General features: G+C 41.0%; 1 protein-coding gene across 3 annotated transcripts; it reads left to right on the top strand.

Annotated features, from left to right (window-relative positions):
* The first annotated feature begins 302 nt into the window (after nt 1-302).
* cpeb2 (cytoplasmic polyadenylation element binding protein 2) lies at nt 303-19,086 on the top strand. 3 transcript variants are annotated; one of them, XM_006790234.3, is made up of 11 exons: nt 303-1,704; nt 3,450-3,719; nt 8,238-8,328; nt 9,836-9,886; nt 10,883-10,906; nt 12,743-12,916; nt 13,006-13,095; nt 13,290-13,408; nt 13,726-13,840; nt 14,037-14,218; nt 15,368-19,086. In XM_006790234.3, the coding sequence occupies exons 1-11, from the start codon at nt 760-762 to the stop codon at nt 15,593-15,595; spliced, it is 2,289 nt and encodes a 762-aa protein (XP_006790297.1). In that variant the 5' UTR covers nt 303-759; the 3' UTR covers nt 15,596-19,086. The 3 variants fall into 3 exon arrangements, with proteins under 3 accessions (XP_006790297.1, XP_006790299.1, XP_006790298.1); XM_006790236.3 differs by lacking the exon at nt 9,836-9,886; XM_006790235.3 differs by lacking the exon at nt 10,883-10,906.
* The last annotated feature ends 1,826 nt before the right edge of the window (nt 19,087-20,912 follow it).

Raw genomic sequence — 20,912 nt, 5'->3', positions numbered from 1 at the left:
ACGAAAGGGTTACTGGCTCTTGAATATTTGACGATGAATATGAATATGCTAACAGACTAGTAGTTTGCAATGGCTGCTATAGGGTCACTTCGCTACATGGCCATACAAATTTAGTCATGTGGCCATACAGTATTAGTCATAAAATTATTGGTCATAATTAGGGCCACAGTCAGCCTACAGTGGCCTTTATTTGCTGAGGGTTTTAGGCCTACTGCACTTTATGAATAATGAAAAAATGACGTAAACAATGCGGTCCTCTTTGCAGCTCGGGCTCGAGGCGGGCGCACAGGCGTGATGCGGTCGTGACGTCGATTGAGTCGGGGATCTTTAATCCTCTGCCGCAGCAGCACAGCCGGTAACCAGAGGAGGGGGCAGAACGGTCGGACAGGAATGGACCGTACAGGCTAGGCTAGTGTACAAGGCCTAAAAAGCTCGGTCTTTAGTCAGATGATAATATCACCGAGTGAAACGGAGATTAGACATCGAGCGAGCCGACTATTTGCACAGGCCAGACCCCCTCCTCTCAGCGCTGTAGTCTGCAGCCTTCTCACACACACTCTTTGAATAGACCTCATTTAGGAACGCTGGTTAAATATATTCTCGTCGGCATTTCTTGCCTTATTTAAACGTCGAATTTAGTATTTTACATCGGCGGACGGATACTACGCCTCGTCCTACCGGTTTTCCTCCCTCTTTTCGCCTTTCAGCAGCGTCGCCTCGTCCCTGCTGTTTCTGTCAGCTGCTGCGCATCAGTAAAACATGCAGGATGAGCCTGTGGGGGTGACAACCACACAGTTACCCCCGTCAACCACGGAAACGGACCGCAGCAGCAGCCCGGTCAGCAAACCCGGAAAGCAGCCGAACCAAACCGACAGGCACAACGACGGCCAGCTGAGCTCGTTCACGCCGGATTATAACCACGTAGAGCAGAAGATAGCTTTCCCTGATCATTTCTGCCCGACGCAGTCTATCTGTGACCTTCAGCACAGCAGAAAAATACATCAGCAGTTAGGTCAGCACACTGAGTTCAGCCCCACAGAGCCGACCCCACCCCAGGGACGTTTCAGTCACCTGCCGCAGAGGCAGCCCTTCTCCAAGACCAAACTCAGCGCCGCTGACCCCCGCGGCTCTCCAGTGGAAGAGGCTGAAGCTGATGCCGCGTCGCCATTGCCCACTTCCGTAAACCTAAACAAGATCCAAATGGACTCCCCTATCGCCCACCATATAAATAACGGCAATGGCAGCAGCAGCAGCACCGGCAACATGTTGTCCGGAGGTCTCGGCGCCGCGTTCCCGAACCTCCCCACCCAGGAGTTGCAGAGCGCCAGTGCGGGTTCGTCTTCACCTTCCCTCCCTGGGTTCGGCACCCCTTGGTCCGTTCAGACCAGCTCCTCTCCCCCGCCCGCACCCAACTCCATCAACCCCATCCACGCGAACGCCATTAACCATATGCCCAACGCGGACTCTGACAACAGCTTCTACCCAGGTATCCCCTCCTCCATCAACCCGGCCTTCTTCCAGAGTTTTTCTCCGGTGTCAGCTAATCCGTGCGCCGGGATTAACGTGCAGGGCTTCAGCGGTCCTTTCTCACCCCAGATAAACGTCCCTCAGCAGCCGCAAAGTCGCAGATCCCCCGTTAGTCCCCAGATGCATCCCCAGCAGGGCGCCTTCCTGCAGCAGAGGAACAACTACAACCAACATCAGGTGAGCTCCTGGGGAACAGAAATCACAAGAATTTGGCATGGCCGGGTCTCCTATTCCCATTATTGTCACTATCACAAGCAAATGTAGATATTAAGACTCTCCAAATCTGTAACCAATCCATGTAGTGTAGCCAATCCATTAGGTCTATAGTTTTGTGAAAGCTGACTCTGGCACATCCTTAGGTTGGGGGTATCTTGTCACAATGTAGGTATAAAGCCTTTATAGATTAATGTGTGTATGTGAATTCATGTATAATCTTTACCTTGAAGAATAAACTATTTTTATCTTGATGCATGATGACAAATGCATAATGCATTATGCAAGGGCTCAAGTCTACTCTTTAGGCAAAGAGAGGGAGGGGTGAACAGGGTTACAAGAGAGCATCACTGAATCTAGCTGTTGTTCTCTCCTGGAAGCTGGCTGTGGGATGTGGTCACATGGCACAGGGCCATCCCTGCCTTGTGGTGCACTCAGTGGGAATACAAAGGTTTGCAGGGTTTGGTGTCGTAAATGGGTGCTTATATATGGGTGAAATGAAAAACATCCAGTATCTTGGTGGTGTGATGGTTGTCGGTTGCAATGCCCTGAGGAAATGCAGCAACAGCAGAAGCTCACTTGAGCAGACCAGTCGTGCAGCAGTTGGGGGTTTGTAGCCTTCAGCTTCAGGTTTCTCCATAATGCAATTTGCACATTGGGTGTGTGCATGGAAGTATGTATGTGACTGGGTGTGCCTGTAGTGCATGTGTGGTGTTCCTGTTTCACTAACCTTTAGCCCTTTGCTCTGAGTCCTATGTAAATATATTTTCATGAAACCAACATAGACAACCGCATAATGGTGATCCCCACTATTACAGTGCAAGTTCAATTTTAAAGTGAAAAACATAAGAAAATGCTGCATCTTTTCTATTTTGTTAGTTACTAAATGCATATTTTATGAATGTTTTTTTTTTGTATGTGAGGTTTGGTACATTCATTTCTACTAGGACTCTAAAACAGCCTCTTTTCATGTAAATGTCCTTCTAGAAGCAAGTCTTGGTACTCGGCAGCCATCTTGAAATATCTCTGGGCGCTTATTGGATCTTTTTTTTGTTTGCTCGTTTGTTTTTTGGAAGCTTCATCTAAACTAACTTTAATTTCAGTGGCAACCAGAACATGGATTTCCCAACAGTAGCTTTAAAAAGAGAGTTCTTTCAACTTTGCTCATAGATTTTTCCATTTCCCTTTCTTAGAGTGCTGAGTCTCTCTCTTATGATTCTGCTTAAAAGCACTTCTATTATCCTTTTTTTTTTTTTTTTTTAGATTATTAACTCTGTTCCTCAAATACAGCACTATTAGAACATGGAGGTTGGCAGTGAGTCAAAAGGTTTTCAGTTTACATTAAGCATTGAGTGCAGAAGAAACAGAAAGTTGTTTCTCCTCTGTGTATGATTCACATGTGAGATTAAGCACAATGCAATCCAATGCATGATGCTTAAGAGGGGACCCAAGGTCCAGGTGGAGAGAGACTGTGTGTAAGTTACAGAGGTGGTGTTGCAGCGCACGGGATACTTAGTATTAGTCTTAAAGCCCTAAATCTTCTTATCCAGCCACCCGTTACAGGAGCAGATCAAGCTGTGGCTGTGAAAGGAAAGAAAGGCAAGATAGGATGAAATGGATGTTGTAAATACAAAAAAGTATTTGTGTATTACAGACATGATAAAGCTGTCAGTTCTCTTTAACTCCATATTATCTTAATGTCTGCACAGCCCATGGTGAAACCGTCTCCCTGGGGTAGTCACCAAGGCAATGGCTGGGGCTCCGGGGGGATGTCCTGGGGCCGGGACCACCGCAGAGGGAGCGGCATGGGTGTACCTGGCTCAGTCAGTCACGTCTCACCCCTGAAGAAGCCCTTCTCAAGCAATGTCATCGCTCCTCCCAAGTTCCCACGCTCTGGCGGATCACTGGGGCCTAAGTCCTGGATAGAGGAGAACATGTTTCGCACAGACAGCAACAGCAACACCTTGTTGCCCCTGCAGGTATGTGTTTAGGGTTGGGACTGCATTGGCTGCTGTTGGTGGGTTTTGTAGGATCATTGGTTTGGTGTGTGTGGGGGGGTTAACAGAAGGGGTTTTGTTTGACAGTGTGAGAATCAGTGGGTTTAAAGGTGGGAAAGAGCTGGCGACAGAGGTTAAATCAATCATACGAATTAGATGTTAGACAAATTAAATGATGAAGGTCTCTGAAGGGATAGTTTCACTTAACTTTACTTGATGAGGTATAAACTAAAAGGGGATAATAATTCTTTCTATCAACAGGAGAAACATAAGCAAGAGTTTTTAGATCTGAGGATCTGGGCCGGGCTGCTTTATTTTCAGGAAGTTAACGCATTTTGCCACTAAAACAGCTCCTTTGCCAAACTTTAAAAGGTCATATTCCAAGTTGTGGTCTACCTAATGAAAGTATCAGAAATACAGTTGTTTACTTGCATAAAATATTCAGGTTTTTGCTATTATTCTGAAAGACAAGTGTCTATACTATGGTCTTTATATGGCTACTGAAAAGTTACAATTTCACTGATACTTGCAATGAAACTAATTAAAGTTAAGTTTTCTAGGTAACAAACTCACTCCTTCTTTTCTTTAAATACCTTCTTAAATAGACTTGTTGCGTAATGCAAAAGGCCTCTCAATGAGCAAATGATATTTAAAAGTAGATGTGTTTCTCCCAATTACCAAAAATGTGGGATTTTCTTTTGGGTAGGCATCTGTAGCCCGGCTTGGCAGAGCTGACAGTAAACAAGAACGAGGTCGTGTGGAGCAAATGACATCAAAAGAGTAAATGCACATTCCAAATGTTCTCTATACATGTGTAAACAACATATTACCACATCCATTCCCACATCTTCATCAGAAAATTGACACTACAATATGCTGCCTATGTGTCTAATTTCTGAATATTGTCACGTTTCTAACATTAATGATAGATTTTTTTGTGCACTTAAATGAACTGAGGGACTCTACAATCATCAGTGCATCTACTTTCCCCTTTTAATGCTTCAGGGTCCAGATGGTCATCGTTTAGTCATATTTTAATCATATCGTTCTAATTTTCCTGCCAAAAACAAAATTCCCATTTGTTCACAAAATTGGATTAATCTTCGTCTCTTTCGTGTCGCTGATACAGTGTTTTTCCAGGCTCAGAATGGCCCTCTGTGGGATGACTAAGTACAGTGACTTACCTAATTTGACAACATTTTCCTCTTTCTCACTATTTCTTAAACAAGTAGGTCTGTTGTGTGTGTTAGTAAATGAAATCCCAATTCACAAAACTGGTTTAAGAAGATTATTTTTATTACTGTTACCTAATGTGTAGGAAAAATGTTTTTACCAGAACTAAAACATGAACTGATTTATAACCCCTGAAGAGATTTATGTAGTGCCTTGTGCTCGGTTTATTTGTGTATAATTATCTTTAATTAATGCATTGAACCACACACAGAGTCATCCATTTAACTTTTACACGTTACACTTAGAAAGTATCACTTTTGTATAACGCATAGCTTATAGCACATGCTTCAGAACCAAGGCTTGCAGCACAACTCAAGTGATGCCCCACATATCACTTTATATTCTTCTTAAAATTGGACCCAGACACTTGTGATCGTCATAGTAACACACCTTCCGTGCACACACTGAATTAAACCTTGCCTAGAGTTTCAAGTTAGCAATCAAACTTACACAGAATGCAGAAAAAAGCAAAGTAACCTGATGTGGAAGATTGTGAAGCCTAGACCTTTGCCAAGTGTAAAGAGACGTCTGCGTGTGCCGTGAGACTGGTTGCTATTTTCAAAGAACATAATTTGCATTGTGATTTGATGTTTCGATTCTCGTGCCTGCAAAGAAATGGAGTCATAGTCAGGAAACACAGCCTTCAGAAAATCTCCTGGGATACAGGCACTTTGAACAGTGTTTTACTTGTTTTGAATTGATATTACTGGGTTCTTAGGAAAATTTATGAGGCAGTGTTCCCTGAAACTCCATGTTTAATATCATTCTTTGTCATAGTTTATCATTTCCAGTGCGACTTGCATTGAAAGAGCTCAGTGTTGCTGTTGAATTCTTCTATAAAATCATTCAGTTATAGGCTTCATGTAAGAGACATTTTAATGTTAAAAACTGCACAGCTTGGACACTCAAAGTGCATCAATTGATTAAAAGTTTAAATGTGCCTTTAAGGACCTCAACACACAATTAATATAAAATCAAATCCACAAAACCTTTCAGATTATGAGTGACTTTGCCTGAATCAATTCTAAGATTAATGCAGGTATGGCCATGACTCATTTAGACCGATCTAATGATATCACCTCATTAATGGTGTCACCAAATGGTACGACTGTTGCTATGAGCTCAAATTATTAGTATTATCAGTGCCAAGAAGTGCAGCGCTTCCTATTCCAGGAAACAGACGCGACTGCATGGATTGTTAATTTCCATAAACAGTGTCACTACTGGAATTTTTCAGATTCCAAGTCTTTTCCTTCCTTCCTCTCTGTTTAATGTTTGGCAGTCAGTGACAGACTGTATCTCTGCTGTGTCATGTTTTTAACATAACACAGAGGTAAACTGGGGACAAAAGGAACAGCACCTCTGCCTTCAGTTAGCCTTTAGTGGGGCTAGTCACTTGTTGTTTCTCTAAGAAAGGCCGCAAGTTTCCTGCAATTAACTGATGTGATCACCCTAAAATACTATGACGCTAAAGAAAAAAGATCATCCAGCAGCGTCAGGTTTCCCATTGCTCATTGTCACCCATTACATCAGTCTTCTTGTTAACACAGAACCCTCCAGAATCCTTGGCCTGTCATGAAAATTACTCAAACTAAATGATCAACAGTAAACAGGTTGCTGTTTAGCACTTCAAAGAAAAAACCCTTGCACTATTCACTGTATTGATGTGATGACAGAAATATCACCAAAATTTCTCCAAGCTTGGAATATTTACATGGAAAAATCTGTGAAGGAAAGGGATATTAAAAAAATTAAGCCAATTTAAATTAACTAGTGGTCCGCTGGCAAGCAAAAGGTCCTGGTTCAATTCCAGCTGGAGACACAAATCCCCTTTGGGGTTGCGTCCGCTAAGGCATCCAGCCTGAAATTTGGCCACCCGTCCCTTTTGGCAAGGAAGCAGGCAAAAGTCACTGTCCTTCATCTCTAAAGTTGGCAGGTTTATAACACATAAAGACCAGTGTGGACCTGTTAATCATTCTTATAATGCAGCAGTGAAACAAAGGGTTTGGTCAAAAAGTTCCAAAACGATTAAAAAGCAAAAAACACTCACTTTAAATTTGGCCCCTTCAGGATCGTCTCACTGTGAAGCTCTGCAGCGCTCAAGCACTCCTGCTTCATTTGATCCACTCCCCAGACTTGAAACAGAGCGCTAAAGTGAACCTCGATCTCAAACTAATCTACGTTTTTACATCTACCTGAACGTTTTCACATGACGGTGCACTCTAGTACAATGCAGGGAAACTGTTTCTGGTTACACCAGCACAGTTGTCGCTTATCATCAGCCGTCCTTGTGAAATTTGACTTCCCTTACCTGAAATGAAGTTCAAGTTGAAGCTTGACCAACACAAATGCAAGAAGTTGCATGCAATTGCATTTTAATTTAAAACATTTTGATAGTATTTTGAGCAGTTACCGTGTGATCATTTTCTGAATTACTGTGATGTTAAATGGTAAATGGCCTGTATTTGTATAGCGCTTTTACTAGTCCCGCCTAGGGACCCCAAAGCGCTTTACACACCCAGTCATCCACCCATTCCTTCACACACTGGTGGAGACAAGCTACAGTTGTAGCCACAGCTGCCCTGGGGCAGACTGACAGAAGCGAGGCTGCCATATTGCGCCATCGGCACCCTTCTGGCCAACACCAGCAGGCGGTAGGTGAAGTGTCTTGCCCAAGGACACAACGACCGAGACTGTCCAAGCCGGCGACTCGAACCGGCAACCTTCCGATTACAAGGCGAACTCCCAACTCTTGAGCCACGGTCGCCTACTGTTGCTTACACAGAAGCGACATGCTGCTATTAACTATCATAGAGTTAGGACATTAGCCTGTCATTGTGCTGTGTGTTATATGGTGGACTTGGCACTCTGGCTAGAATAATAAGATGATCAACTTCAATGTTCTGCTGACAAACTCCCAACCTCCATCTCAGCTCTATTGTGAAATGCCGCTCCTGGTTTTAGTTTCCATTTTCTCTCTCTGTCTGCATCTTGGAAGCAGTCCAGAGAGCTTGGGGAATCCGTTGTGTAGGCTGCCTGTAAACTTACCTTCAGACTCCTGAAGTGAATAAATACGGAAAAAATGTTAATCCGAGCGTGAGGTGCATGTTAAGCCAAATACCCTGTGCTTCAAAGGTTTTATTATTCATAAGCCAAATCCCGAAGGTGTGTGAGAAACGTGAGGATTTATTCGTGCACCGTGACGTTTGTTTGTTTTGTCAAACTCTGGATGATTAAAAAAAAGAAATGTCACCTGTATTTTTTCAGGATCGCACCAGGATGTACGACAGTCTGAACATGCACTCCCTGGAGAGCTCTCTGATTGACATCATGCGAGCTGAGCAGGATCCGATGAAAGGTAAGCTGGCCTTTCCCTTTCAGTCTCAGTTCGTGGGGTCAGAGGGAGGCGATCGTGTTCGCGGAGGCAACCCGACATCGTGCAGGGAAGTGACAGGCCCATTGCTCCCAGAGCTGTGCTGTTTTTCCACACACCAGCTTATTTTCTCCCTGCTGAGAGCTTAATACTTGTGCCACCAGCTGCACATTTACATGACCTTCCAGCTCTGATCCTGTTCCTACTTAACCTGAACAGCACACTGATCTGACTCAGAGCTGGAGGTCAGGAAAAAGAGAAACCATGGCGTTTTTCTTTGCTAATATCAGAAAACATCTGTAACTGTCAAGCATGTGTATTTTATACCTTAAAAATATATTAACGGATTTCTGTAACTGCTGAATTATTCCTCACTTCTTGGCACGACCAAGCAGAGAATTTACCATAGAGCGACACTGTCCTGGCCTCCTGTGCTCAGCTGCTGGACATCAGAGGAGCAGTGTCAAATAACAGCTCTTACTGACGGCCGCTCGTAGCTCTTTTACAGCCTGACAAGCCAAAGACACTCTCACTTTAAAATATTACAAAGAAGAAAAAACTCATCGCTGGTTAAAAGACAAACAGTTGAGGTTTGCAAACACGTATAAAATTTCCTGTGTGGATTTTCTCATTTGCAGTTGGCTAAGATTATTACTCAACCTGCGCCCTCCTTCCTTGGGCGAGTTTCTTGTTTTTCCTGCCGGAGCAGATGGAGAGGACACGGGCCAGTGTGCACAGCAAAGCGTGGGGGGCTGGGGGGGTCTACTCTAATTTTAGATGTGATCACACTTTCACACGCTGCATATGACAGCTAAGAGAGGAGGTGAGATGGAAGGGGGGGGTTGCAGGGGTCCGCTCTGCCATTTATAGCACTGACATGGTTAACACAACACAGCATTCTGGATAACGGCTCCAAATGTAGCTTCTCATAAGGCAACACATTTTTAATATCTTATTAGTGACTTAATTTATCTGATATTTCACAACGAATGCTGTGATCTAGAATTTGGTATTTGTGATTTTGGTGTCATTCATTAGTGCAATTGAGAAACCACTGTAAAACTAAATATGATGGGAAATTGCGTTACTATAACAAGTGTTTTTTTCCTCAATCATTTCCAAAGCAGAATGTAAAAAAAAGGGGAGAAATTGTCTTGTCAGCTCAGAACTTGCTAGATCTTTGCATTAAAATGTATTTATTTATTTTTTAAATGGACATTGTTATCGCCTTAAATAAAACAAGTAATTCCACTGTAGTTTGGTCGGAAAGCTGAAACAGTACGTGGTCAAAAAAACATTTGCTCCTGTTTGTGCTCAACTTAGACATGTGAAAAGACGGTTGTTTTTTCTGTTTATGTGTGTGCGTGCATTTTTGTGTGGTTATTCCCATGTACATGCATTGGCTTTGCCCTGTCTTCTCCATCTGCTCTGTCTCATTCCTATTTGTGTGTGTGTGTGTTTTCTGCGTGTGTGTGTCTGTTTCTCACATCAGGCCGTGTGGGATGCCCTAACCCCGGGGCTGACGGCCTACTCATGCTCAATGGTAATTATCTCCTAGCACCATCCTCCTGTGTCTGCAGCTCTCATGATGCTCCCACCATTACTCTTTAGCCTCATTAGACACACTCACTGTGGTGCAATAAGGCCACGCAGTGTCACCTCTGCTGCATCTGCTGCAGAATATCTGACGGTACCCGTTAAATGGGTTCAGTTTTTTTTTTTTTTTTAACCAGCTGTTCAACTGTTTTGTTGGCATTAAAGTGGCTATGTGGTATAACTGAAAATTTACTGTGCTCGTTTTGTGTAGTACTTGAATGACAAAGGTTGTTCCAGGTTGCCTCCAATTAAATTTTCTTGTGTTAATTAGAATAATTGTTGCCCTGAATAGTCCCTGTGTTTTTGGTTTTTTTAGCTTCACATTTGGAGACACATCCAGTTGTCAAAAAAATAAAACCGTGTTTTGTAACAGTATTAGCGAGACATAAATCGGGGTCAGACAACATTTGGGAGTAATTATGAGTGTTTTTAATAAGTTCTGGTTGTTGCCATTTTCTCCTGAGACTCAATAATCAGAAAATAGTTTTTGTCCCCTTTTCAACGCCATCTATGCTGCTGTGTGTAATTAGATTTCTTGTCCCTGCCAGAGCATATTTAGGGCTTTGGCCTTTAAACAGTTTTCCTTTTTCTGGTTTTTGATCGCATTTAAAACCTTTTTGTGCAAAATAACAGCATTTGTGTAAATGTCATTTTTAGACTTCTGGACTTTCTGTGTATTGCTTTCATCAAGTATATGACAGATGCAGCCCCTCAGGCTTCCTTGCCACAGCATTTAGGAAGTTTGGCAAAAAGAATAATTTTTGTTTTGGGTTTCAGGAGGATTTAAGTCCTTTTTTAAAAGTATCTCAGTTTAGCTCATTAGTCGGTGACTTGAATAAAAGCTGGTTGGGTTGGATCAGCAGATTAAAGTCTACAGTTACAAATGCCCTCTGAGAAATGTTTCATAGCTGAAACTTGCACTCTTGTACTTTTCTACATGCAGCCAGGAGCTATGGGAGGCGTCGAGGTAAATTCAGCTTTCTCTAGCGTGTCTCTTTACTTGTGGCTTTTTCCTTGTGGCATGTGTTACTGCTTAAATAGATACCAAACTGAGGCCTTAAGTCTGGACTGAGACTTCACTGTTTTCTGCTTTTAAATTTGGGAACACAGAATTTTGCTCATCAAATTTCTGATTGACTATTAAAAAAATATACAAAGAAAAGTGTGTTGTTTCAGTATCCAGACATACATTAAGTTGAGGGTTTCATGTTTGGTGGTGTTTATAGCCTCTGCTCTATGGAAACCCAAAGTATAAATAAAATAGGTTAGCATGTAGCACTTTGTATAGATTTTTGACTGTGTGCTTAAAATAAGGTCTGTGTTTTACACAAACTGTAGACATTTTCACGTTTTGTTCCCCACTTTTGAGTTTTGAAACTGTATCTCAAGTTTTGGTAGCAAACAAAGGAGGTTAGTGATAGTGAGGCTGAAGTCATGCTGCTAGGGTGCAGCTTATTTATACCTCAAAATATGTGTTTTTACTTCTGCCAAATGTATCCACGCTTTAAAAAAAAAAACTGTGAAAATTGATTGAATATGTGAAGATTATCTTGAAATCACTCGGCACCTATAACGAGGAGCCGCGCAAACCTTTAAAGAGATCCTTTATTTCCCACAGAGCTTATTTTCTGCAGAAGTCCAAAACCCTGTAGTCCAAAACATCCCATTGGCTTCTAAAAATAATAAATTATTAAAATATACTAATCTTCTAAAATATTATTATGTCATTCATGTTCATAATAACAGTGATTTTATTCCAAAACCCCGACACCACCTGTTTGTTTGAGAAGTTCTGTTATGGACCTCCGAGCTCAGTATTTTAACCATCTGCATCTTGGTGTTTCTGAACCAGATGTGCTCGACTGTGAAATGGCAAGCTAACAGGGTAACGACTTGTCAATGATAAATTGTTATCCTGAATAATCAATATGTAATATACAATAAGGTCTTGATATTTTCTTCAATATGATCTTAAACTAGCAGCTGAGCCCATAAATCCTCCAGAAAAGTGTTCTACTGAGACCACAAATAAAGGGAAGTGAGGGTTGTTGTTTTTTTGTTTGTTTGTTTTTGATTTTGCAACCACGAGTCGCCCCCTGGTGGCTCATAAAAAGAATCCACTTTTAAGCCACTTCCGTGATGGCTTCACTTTTTAGGCTCGTAAGCTGCGTCCGTCCTTATGCTCTGACAGAAGCAGCTGCTAGTTGAATCAGATTAATTTGATTGCTTTCCTTTGCTGGCTAAAGACTTTGGTCCAATAATTCACATTTTATCTAATATAATGCAAAGAATGTGATAAAGAAATCCCCTCATTTCATTTATATTTGCTACCTAATGAATAACTTAATTCATTATTTATTCTTTTAAAATAACTTGTGTCGTCTGGTATATATTTGAACACTTTGGGACTCCATAGTGCTTAGCCATTATGTTAACAGCTTCGCTCCACTCGGCCTGCCTTTCCACACACGCTTTATCTGCCACGCTGCTCTGAGTGGAGCGCACATGATTGCGTGTCCCAGTCTCGGATCTGTAAAAAAAACAAATTGTACGTAATCCTCACTTTAAGCTGGTGCTTGGCCTCACATCCACTCAGCAATAAAGTGCAATAAAAGCAGAAACATTATTTTATAGAAAGCCTCTCCTCTCAGTACGTCCCTGTCATAGCAGAGATGTAACATTGCCTCAAGGAGAGGAAATGTGACTGGGATTGGAAACATGTTCGTGAGGGTTTCTGCTTGTGAATGTTTAATAGCATGCTTGACATTTGCTGTAGCCTTGCCTGCCTTTTTTTGTCCACCAGGCCGCTCCTCTCTCTTCCCTATTGATGACAATCTCCTTGATGATGGCCATGGCAACCAGGGTGTCCCAGGAGTCCTTGGCTCTCCCAACTGTTACCCTCACCAAAACGGGGAACGCATCGAGCGCTTCTCTCGTAAGGTGTTTGTGGGAGGTTTGCCTCCTGACATAGACGAAGGTGAGTAAAGAAATTATTTCATGATTGTGTTGTACTGCCAGTCTATGATTTATCTCCCTACTCACGTGTCACATGTCAAATTCCCTTAGATGAAATAACCTCAAGCTTCCGCCGCTTTGGTCACCTTGTGGTGGACTGGCCACACAAAGCAGAGAGTAAATCCTACTTTCCGCCTAAAGGTATTAGCAAAAGCATCAAGCTCACTTATTTATGGCTGGTTACCAGTATTTACATTGAGCCTGCACGGTATTATGATATGATGCAAATAAGTGAATGTCATTTGAATAGTGACAAACCAAGGTGAGCACCTTTGTTATTCCCTCTCTTGTTCTTGTATGCATGTACAATGAAGCTTTTTATATACGTTCCCTAGGCTATGCATTCCTGCTTTTCCAGGAAGAGAGCTCGGTGCAGGCTCTGATTGAAGCCTGTATGGAAGAGGATGGGAAGCTTTACCTGTGTGTCTCCAGCCCCACCATCAAGGACAAACCTGTGAGTTTTTCAAAAATTGCTTTTAAATCTTTAAACACTTAAATAATAATTTAAAAGATGGGTGTAGCTTTTGTGTCTGAATAGTGATGCCAACATGGAAGTACCTTAAAATGACGTCATTGTGTCTAACAGCCAGAGCGAGGGACTGATTTGATTGCAGGCACATGTGGTTAAGGCAGCAGAAAATATAGCAATATCCATCTTTTGAATATACTCTGTGGCACAGCAGTACCAGCTCGCTGTGAAAAGAAGCTACATGGCCACAATTTTCTTATAGGGGGGAAAGGCGATCTAATCTTGTTTGACTTTGACACCAGGTGCAAATTCGTCCTTGGAACCTGAGCGACAGCGATTTTGTGATGGATGGATCTCAGCCTCTTGATCCCCGCAAGACCATCTTTGTGGGCGGCGTCCCTCGTCCTCTGAGAGCAAGTAAATATAGCCAACTTGTTTCTCTACAACTAGTATTGCATCTCAATAGAGATGAATTCAAGCTATGCGTGTATCGATAACTTGGACTAAAAATACGCTTCTGATAGCTTCTCTTCTGTTCTCAAATCCAAGTCTTTTATCTGTTTTTTCATATATTCAAATTCATCTTTTTGTCCTCTGTTCATTTCTTTACTAGTCGAGTTGGCCATGATTATGGATCGCCTCTATGGTGGAGTGTGCTACGCAGGAATTGATACAGATCCAGAGCTCAAGTACCCAAAGGGGGCAGGACGAGTGGCTTTCTCAAACCAACAGAGTTACATCGCTGCCATCAGCGCGAGATTCGTCCAGCTGCAGCATGCTGACATTGATAAGAGGGTATGACCACCCTCCTTTCATCAATATTTCCCCCGTCTTCAACTTTTTAGTGTATATCAGGATTTCAGAATTTTTTGTAATTAAATGTAACAGTTTTTGAAACCTCGAGAAAAGCAGCAAACTATCAAATGAATGTGGTCATTTGGTTTATAGAAACCTCTGTGCTCAGTGTAGTGGTCAGTGAAGCACTTTGTTTCACTGTTCAGTGTTGCTGGTATTTTGCATCTGTCAATGGCAAACAGTTTTTTCTGCTACTGACTCTTGTTTCTTCTCATTTATTGGATTGGATGATTGAAAACTAAAGAAATAAAACATGTTGGCAATTTAAAAACGTGTTAGTTTAACAAACAGAGGCCTCTGTAGCATGTGGAAACACCAACCCATTCTACAATCAGCAATCATTCACTCGAATAAATGAAACCAATCGAACTTCAGTAGATTAAGGTGTTTGGCATTGGCAGAGAAGATTTTCATGGGCACAACCCACAGTCTTAACGCTGCTGCCCCACCCTCAAATGTATGTTACTTAGAAATGTAGCACCGTTTAGGAGAAATAAACAGGTTGTTACAATGTAGACATAATCAACCAAACTTTTTTGAACTAAGTTTGGGAGTTCTTGCTCCCTACAGTCTCCAAGTGCTTGGTCACAGGGGATCGTCTGATTCTTGGACTTCTCTAGCTTTAATGTTGCACATTTGTGGGTTGTGACATTGTATGCAAGAACATAAGATAACATACTAATTCCATAAAGGAACAAAAGATGGTAGGAATCTACAGTATGATACATATTTCACTAAATATTTTATTTATAAGCAGAATCTCAAAATTTTACTAACGATCACAAATAAAATGCTTAGAGATATTTTATTACCGTAAATTAAACTTTTCAGACTTTAGGAATCAGTAGGATTCGTGGTATATGACACAGTTGTCATGGTGATGTGTAATTCATGCCATTCGCGCGTGCAAGTGTGTGTGCATTTGCATCTTTTTGTGTGTTATCAGCATCCCTACAGAGAAGAAGGGGCTTGTTGTTATGATGAGCAAACGCTTGTTAGGGCTGGTTAAATTAGGTTTTCTCTCTGCCTGTGCTTCGTTAAGCTTGTGCCCTTCGTTACAGCTGACATTTATGTCTCGTTAACGTGCAGGTGGAGGTGAAGCCCTACGTCCTGGATGATCAGCTCTGTGATGAGTGCCAGGGTGCTCGTTGTGGAGGGAAATTTGCTCCTTTTTTCTGTGCTAACGTCACCTGTCTTCAATACTACTGCGAGTTCTGCTGGGCTAACATCCACTCCCGTGCCGGACGGGAGTTTCACAAGCCTCTGGTTAAAGAAGGCGCCGACCGCCCTCGCCAGATTCACTTCCGCTGGAATTAGAGATTGCGACCCCCAATTTCATGGTAACACAGTTAGGGGAAAGGGAAATTAAACACTGGCTAACAGGAAAAAGAGCATCGCTCAGCCTCTCCTGCTTCCTAAGCTATCAGTATAATCAAGTACATAACACTATACAGTATATACTATATATCTATATATCTTTTGTAGCAGCCAAACACCACAAGCCTCAGTTTTTCACCAAAACCCCCCGCACATCTCAGGCTCTGACAACTCTACAACTCTTTTGTGGTACTTTCATCTTTTCTAAGAGGAGATTTAAAAAACAAAAAAAGAGATTGATTTTTGTAGCTTTTTTTATTATCATTATTTTTGTATGTGAGATTTAACGTAGATACGGGAATGTTTTTGCATGGGGGCAGCTTGTCTGTCTGTCTGCTGCTAGCCACCCCACGGTGCGTTCAGTGCACACTTGTTTCTGGGAAAACCTCGATTCTATAATGTTGACGCCTGCCCCGGGTCATTAACCAAAGGTAGAAAAAATATAGGAAGCTTAAAATTGACACATTTTCTGCCACAAAGCAAACCGTTGGTTTTTTTTTTACTTTGCCATGGGCTCTTTCTTCTTGTTAGAGAGTTTATTGAAATGTAAAAAAAAAAAAAAAGAAGACAGTAGGGTTATTTTTGCGCTCATACTGACCCGTAGAGTGATACCTCAAAATACAAAATCTGCTTTTCTGCAACTGTATTCAAGATTTATACTGACCGAGCTATTTCAGAAGCTTTGCTGCTATATATACATATATATGAATAGATGTGTAGGTATTATATTTAATGCCATTTATAAACCTGAATCATGTAAAACGAAATGCAGTATGCACTCGAACACTTCTGGCCCCCATTGCCATAGAAAGATTTAAGAGTGCATATAATGACAATAGGCTTAGCTACACAAATAGCATGCTGCATATATGTCAGGAAAAAACAAACCACTGAAATAATAAATGCAGACAAGACGTAACAATTCTATAATGAGTAGCATGATCATCAAGTACAAATGCCTAAGAGGGAAAAAAAAAATCAGACTAAGATAAATGAGTTAAAAAAAACATATTTAAACTTGCATGCTTTGATGTTTCTCTGTTGTTTGATCTGTTTACATACTAACAATACAAAAAGTGATATTGGTTCTACTGTAGACTTAGTGGATGCCATCACGTTGTCACGTGGTGGCTTATATAGCAAAAAAAAACAACAAAAAAATGCCATTGAGAAGCAGAGTGGTGTTCAGTGGTTTGTGTTTGTGTGTCGTCCATGTGCTGTGTGACTGTTGTTAGTGTAGACTGAGGCTCTAGTTTAGCTATCAACAGATTTCGTAGAGAAGAATGACTCCACCTTCACTCTTCCTATCCATATCTTTGTGTGGTTCCAAAGGCTAATCTGGTGTAGCTTCACCGGCAGACCAGACGCAAATGAAAGACTTTGTCAGTTTGGTGTGCTCCGTGTGACTGCGTCGCATTATTGAGCATTGTTCGAACACACTAAACTGCTTATTTTGTAATGTAACAGTCAGGCTTTCATGCTGTGTGGCTGCAGCTCCATAAATCCAAGGAAACACTGGCGCAGTTACCGGAAGATGAAGCATCTCCACATCTCCTCACCACACTTGTCCACGATGAAGACAGTGACGCGTGGTCTTCGCTAAAGATGATCTTTTTCTTTTTATTGTTTGTTTAATTTCCTCCTCGACCCTTGAAAAACTCTTTAGGGACAATCTTTTTTGTGAGGACGGTCGCCCAGCCGTCTGTTTGGTACTGTACAAGTGTGTCGCTCTCGTGTTGTCGTGGTTTTAGTGTCTCATGCCCCTGTGTGTGTGCTCCTCGGTATCAGTGTTCAGGCGTCAACTGTGTACTGTTACAAAACCTTAATGGAACTGAGACTAGTTGAGTTGTGTAATTGAAATTGTTTGTGAACAATTTACTCATCACTGGCCCTTCAATATGTTTTTATTTTTTCTTAATATATAATATACATTATGCACTACTTTTCTGTATCCCTGCTCGTTTTCCGTCTCCTTCACCCCTTCTGTTTAGAAGCGAATTATGAAAGTTTTCACCTATTTATAGGTAGAATTTATCATATTTTTTCCCCATAATGACTTATTTAAGGTGTAGCGTGGAGCAGTGGTCTTAAGTTAGCTATCTTTTGTGTGAGTAGAGCAAAAAGCAAATGTTTTCTAATATATTCTAAAATGGTCCGGGTGTTACGAGGAGCGGGAGTCGGAAAGGCGTCGCGGCCTGCAACCTGATGGGAGGTGAAAGCTAAAGACCGGGCTCCCGCTCTGGCCCCTCTTCCTCCTCGTGGCTTTGGTTCTCATGGCGTCTGATAATGTTTGAATATCGTCACCTGTAACACTTGACTCGTGCTGTTTTTGTGAGCTTCTATTTTCTATGTTAAACACTGTTACTTGGTTCTGTATGTGTCCTTGCTTTTGTAAAAATCATATTTATTTCACTATTTTTGTAGACGAAAAAATGAGTTGATTTTGATTGTATTTTTCTATTTAAATAGGACTGATATTTCGATTTATTTACCCCTAATTATGTCCAAAAGTTTTGGTTGACAAAGAATCACATCATTAGTAACATCAAAGTTTTTGATATACAGCTGATTCTTATTTTGATACACATGACACGTTTGATTTAATGGAAGGAAACATGAAGGTTTTATTATATTCTGGGAAGACACTTGAGATTCTCCCCTGTTGCATCGAGGCCCCAGCTGCCTGTCCTCGTAGATGCTCTGAAACTTGAATATAACACATTTTGAAAGGCTGACTAACCTCGAATCTGTGTTGTGATGTGCAATACTGTTTCTAATGTTTGTATAAAAGTAAGAACTACAGTGTAAACCTTTTTAATGCAGATTTATTTTTTTCATTGCATATTTTGCAAATTTCTGATCCACAGTGTCATTTTTTACTGTCAGAAAAAGATACCCCGTTTTTTCATTGCAAGTATTTTTAAATCCAGATATCTTTGTACTGATGTAAATGATTGTAGTTATTTTGGATAGTGTTTTGCTAACAAAAGGAGAGACTTTTTCATGCATATTTCTATTCTTTTCATCTTGTTTTTTCCCACATTTTATTTTATTTGATAGTAGCAGGTTCTTGGAATAATTTTTCATATTTAAATGTCATTGGTATTATTTTGTATTTTTATGTGAAAAACACTATATATAATTTAAAGATGCTAATTGCTAAAATATTATTTTGAGTTTAATTATTTTTAAAGCTAAATATTTGTAATTTTATTGTTAAAGTGACTAATTTCTAAATCAGAGTTTGTGTGTATAGCTTCACAAAAGTCGTTTATGAGATGTTTGGATTGTAATTATTACTGAATGGTTCTTTGATATGCAAAATGAATATCATGTTTAATTTTATTTTTGTTTTTGTATTTAAATGGGGTGTTGATTACAATCTCTTTTTCTTTCTTTCACTTCCTGAATAAAGACCCATTCTGTTTGGACATGAGTTTGCTGGATATCTGGCTCTTGCAGACACTTTTTATACTTTAACTGGTTCAAACACATAATGACATGTAGTATCCAGTGTGTTATTGCAAGTGAAAAGACAATAGTTAGAGATTAAAGGTTAAAAAGCAATTATATCCAATAACTATTAGCTATTTTAGCTTGTCGTGCTAGCAGATTAGCATTTGCTAATTAGCAAAAACACTGACTATACTGAAGTTGGAATTTATCACCAAAGTGTCTCCTCTTTGTTAACTTCAGGTTGAAAGTCGTATTTTTAGCATTTTAGTGTTTTGTTTTTTGGGGGGGGAGTTGGCTGAGAGGGTGGAATGCTAAGTCATTATTGAATGTTTAGCTTTGCTAGCATGGTATATCGATTGACAATGAGGCCTGCTAATTCATATTAATAAATTGTTTCACTCACTAAATCGGGAGCAAAGACATCTTAGAAAGGGTCTAAGTACAGTTACAGACAAAGCAAATGAACAGTTATATCTTCTGTTCATCAAAAGAGATGAAGAAGGTACAACACATAGTATGGAATATCACACCCCTGCATGTTCTGGCTGAAGACCTCTATATTCATGCCTTTAAGGCAGATGACCTGGAATAACATATGTGTGGCCCTGCCTACACATATACCCCCGTCATCAGTCATTCCTCAGTTTGATAGCTGCTCATCACCATGCCAAACTCTTTCAGGGAAGGAGTTATAGGCACAACTGTTGGTCTCCTTTCAGCCGATTAACTTGGTGCAACACATAAAGCATGGGACATATATACATGTGTCGGATTATAATATTATTTTATGCCATGTTAGACCCCTAATTAAAGATTGTGAGTTATTATGTAGTTTTAGTTTGCATTATTGTCCTGAATTAGAAGAAGGTGATAACTATTACATTTGGTAAACTGATTTGCATTATATTAGACTGTTGATTTATTGTGAATGAATGATATTGTTTTATGATGCATTATACTGCTGAGTTATAAGAAATACTGTTTGCAGAAAGTCATCGCCTTATTTGTCTGGTTAGAAGAGAACAGAGCATACTGCCCCATCTCAGCAGGAGCAGATAAACAGGGAGCCAAGGTCGTAGCTTAGGCGCTGTGTGAGAGAAAGAATGTGAATGTTTAGGCTTTTATGATTAGGTGGGGGCCACTAGAGGCTATAAGAGTTTGATCAAGGCTCCACCATTTTGAGATCTGATGCTGTCTGTATGGTGTCCATCTCCCACGCGTGTGTTCATTAAATCATCGTTTGACTTGACCCGGCCGGACCAGTGTGGTTATTTTTGGTTTTCCTCTTGTATCCATCCCCAATATTTGAATCCGTAACACATGGAATCAGACCAGCACCACATGGTAGAACCAGCAGAAAGGACAGAATAAACCACTGAATGGGCTGTAACATCCCAACAATAAAGCCAAACAAGTGTGTGGTGATGATAAGCTAGCTGCAGTACAAATAGCACACTCACAAGGAACCTTTTATAAAGCGCCCATGAAGTTGCCATTCCACTGGTGAATGTTTTCCTACTCCCTGAGGCAAAGAGAGACATTTTTTGCCCTACACTATAGGGAGATAGCTTCCATTAACAAGTGGGAGAGCCTTTGTTTAGGCAGAGCTCTACTTCTAGCTGGATAGCAAAACAGAAAGCGACTGGTCACATAAGCACACATCCTGAGCGCAGTCAATATAGGTATGTAGCACAAACACACTAGACCCAGAGAATGCCACCTCAGAAGCTCAAATTACATAAAGGTACAAGCTGCAGAAATAACCTTTGGTAAATATGTGCCATTTGGGTGCAATACAACC

The sequence above is a fragment of the Neolamprologus brichardi genome, chromosome 23, assembly GCF_056152115.1.
Source record: "Neolamprologus brichardi isolate AB-2024 chromosome 23, ASM5615211v1, whole genome shotgun sequence".
Taxonomy (NCBI): domain Eukaryota; kingdom Metazoa; phylum Chordata; class Actinopteri; order Cichliformes; family Cichlidae; genus Neolamprologus; species Neolamprologus brichardi.
This window is presented reverse-complemented; position numbering and strand designations above follow the sequence as displayed.

Bases quoted from the DNA above. Each gene is read 5' to 3' on its own strand.
- cpeb2 (XM_006790234.3), top strand. From the start codon at position 760: ATGCAGGATGAGCCTGTGGGGGTGACAACCACACAGTTACCCCCGTCA. The intron at 10,907-12,742 runs GTAAATTCAGCT...TTTGTCCACCAG, and splicing joins GAGCTATGGGAGGCGTCGAG to GCCGCTCCTCTCTCTTCCCT. The intron at 13,096-13,289 runs GTATTAGCAAAA...TACGTTCCCTAG, and splicing joins ATCCTACTTTCCGCCTAAAG to GCTATGCATTCCTGCTTTTC.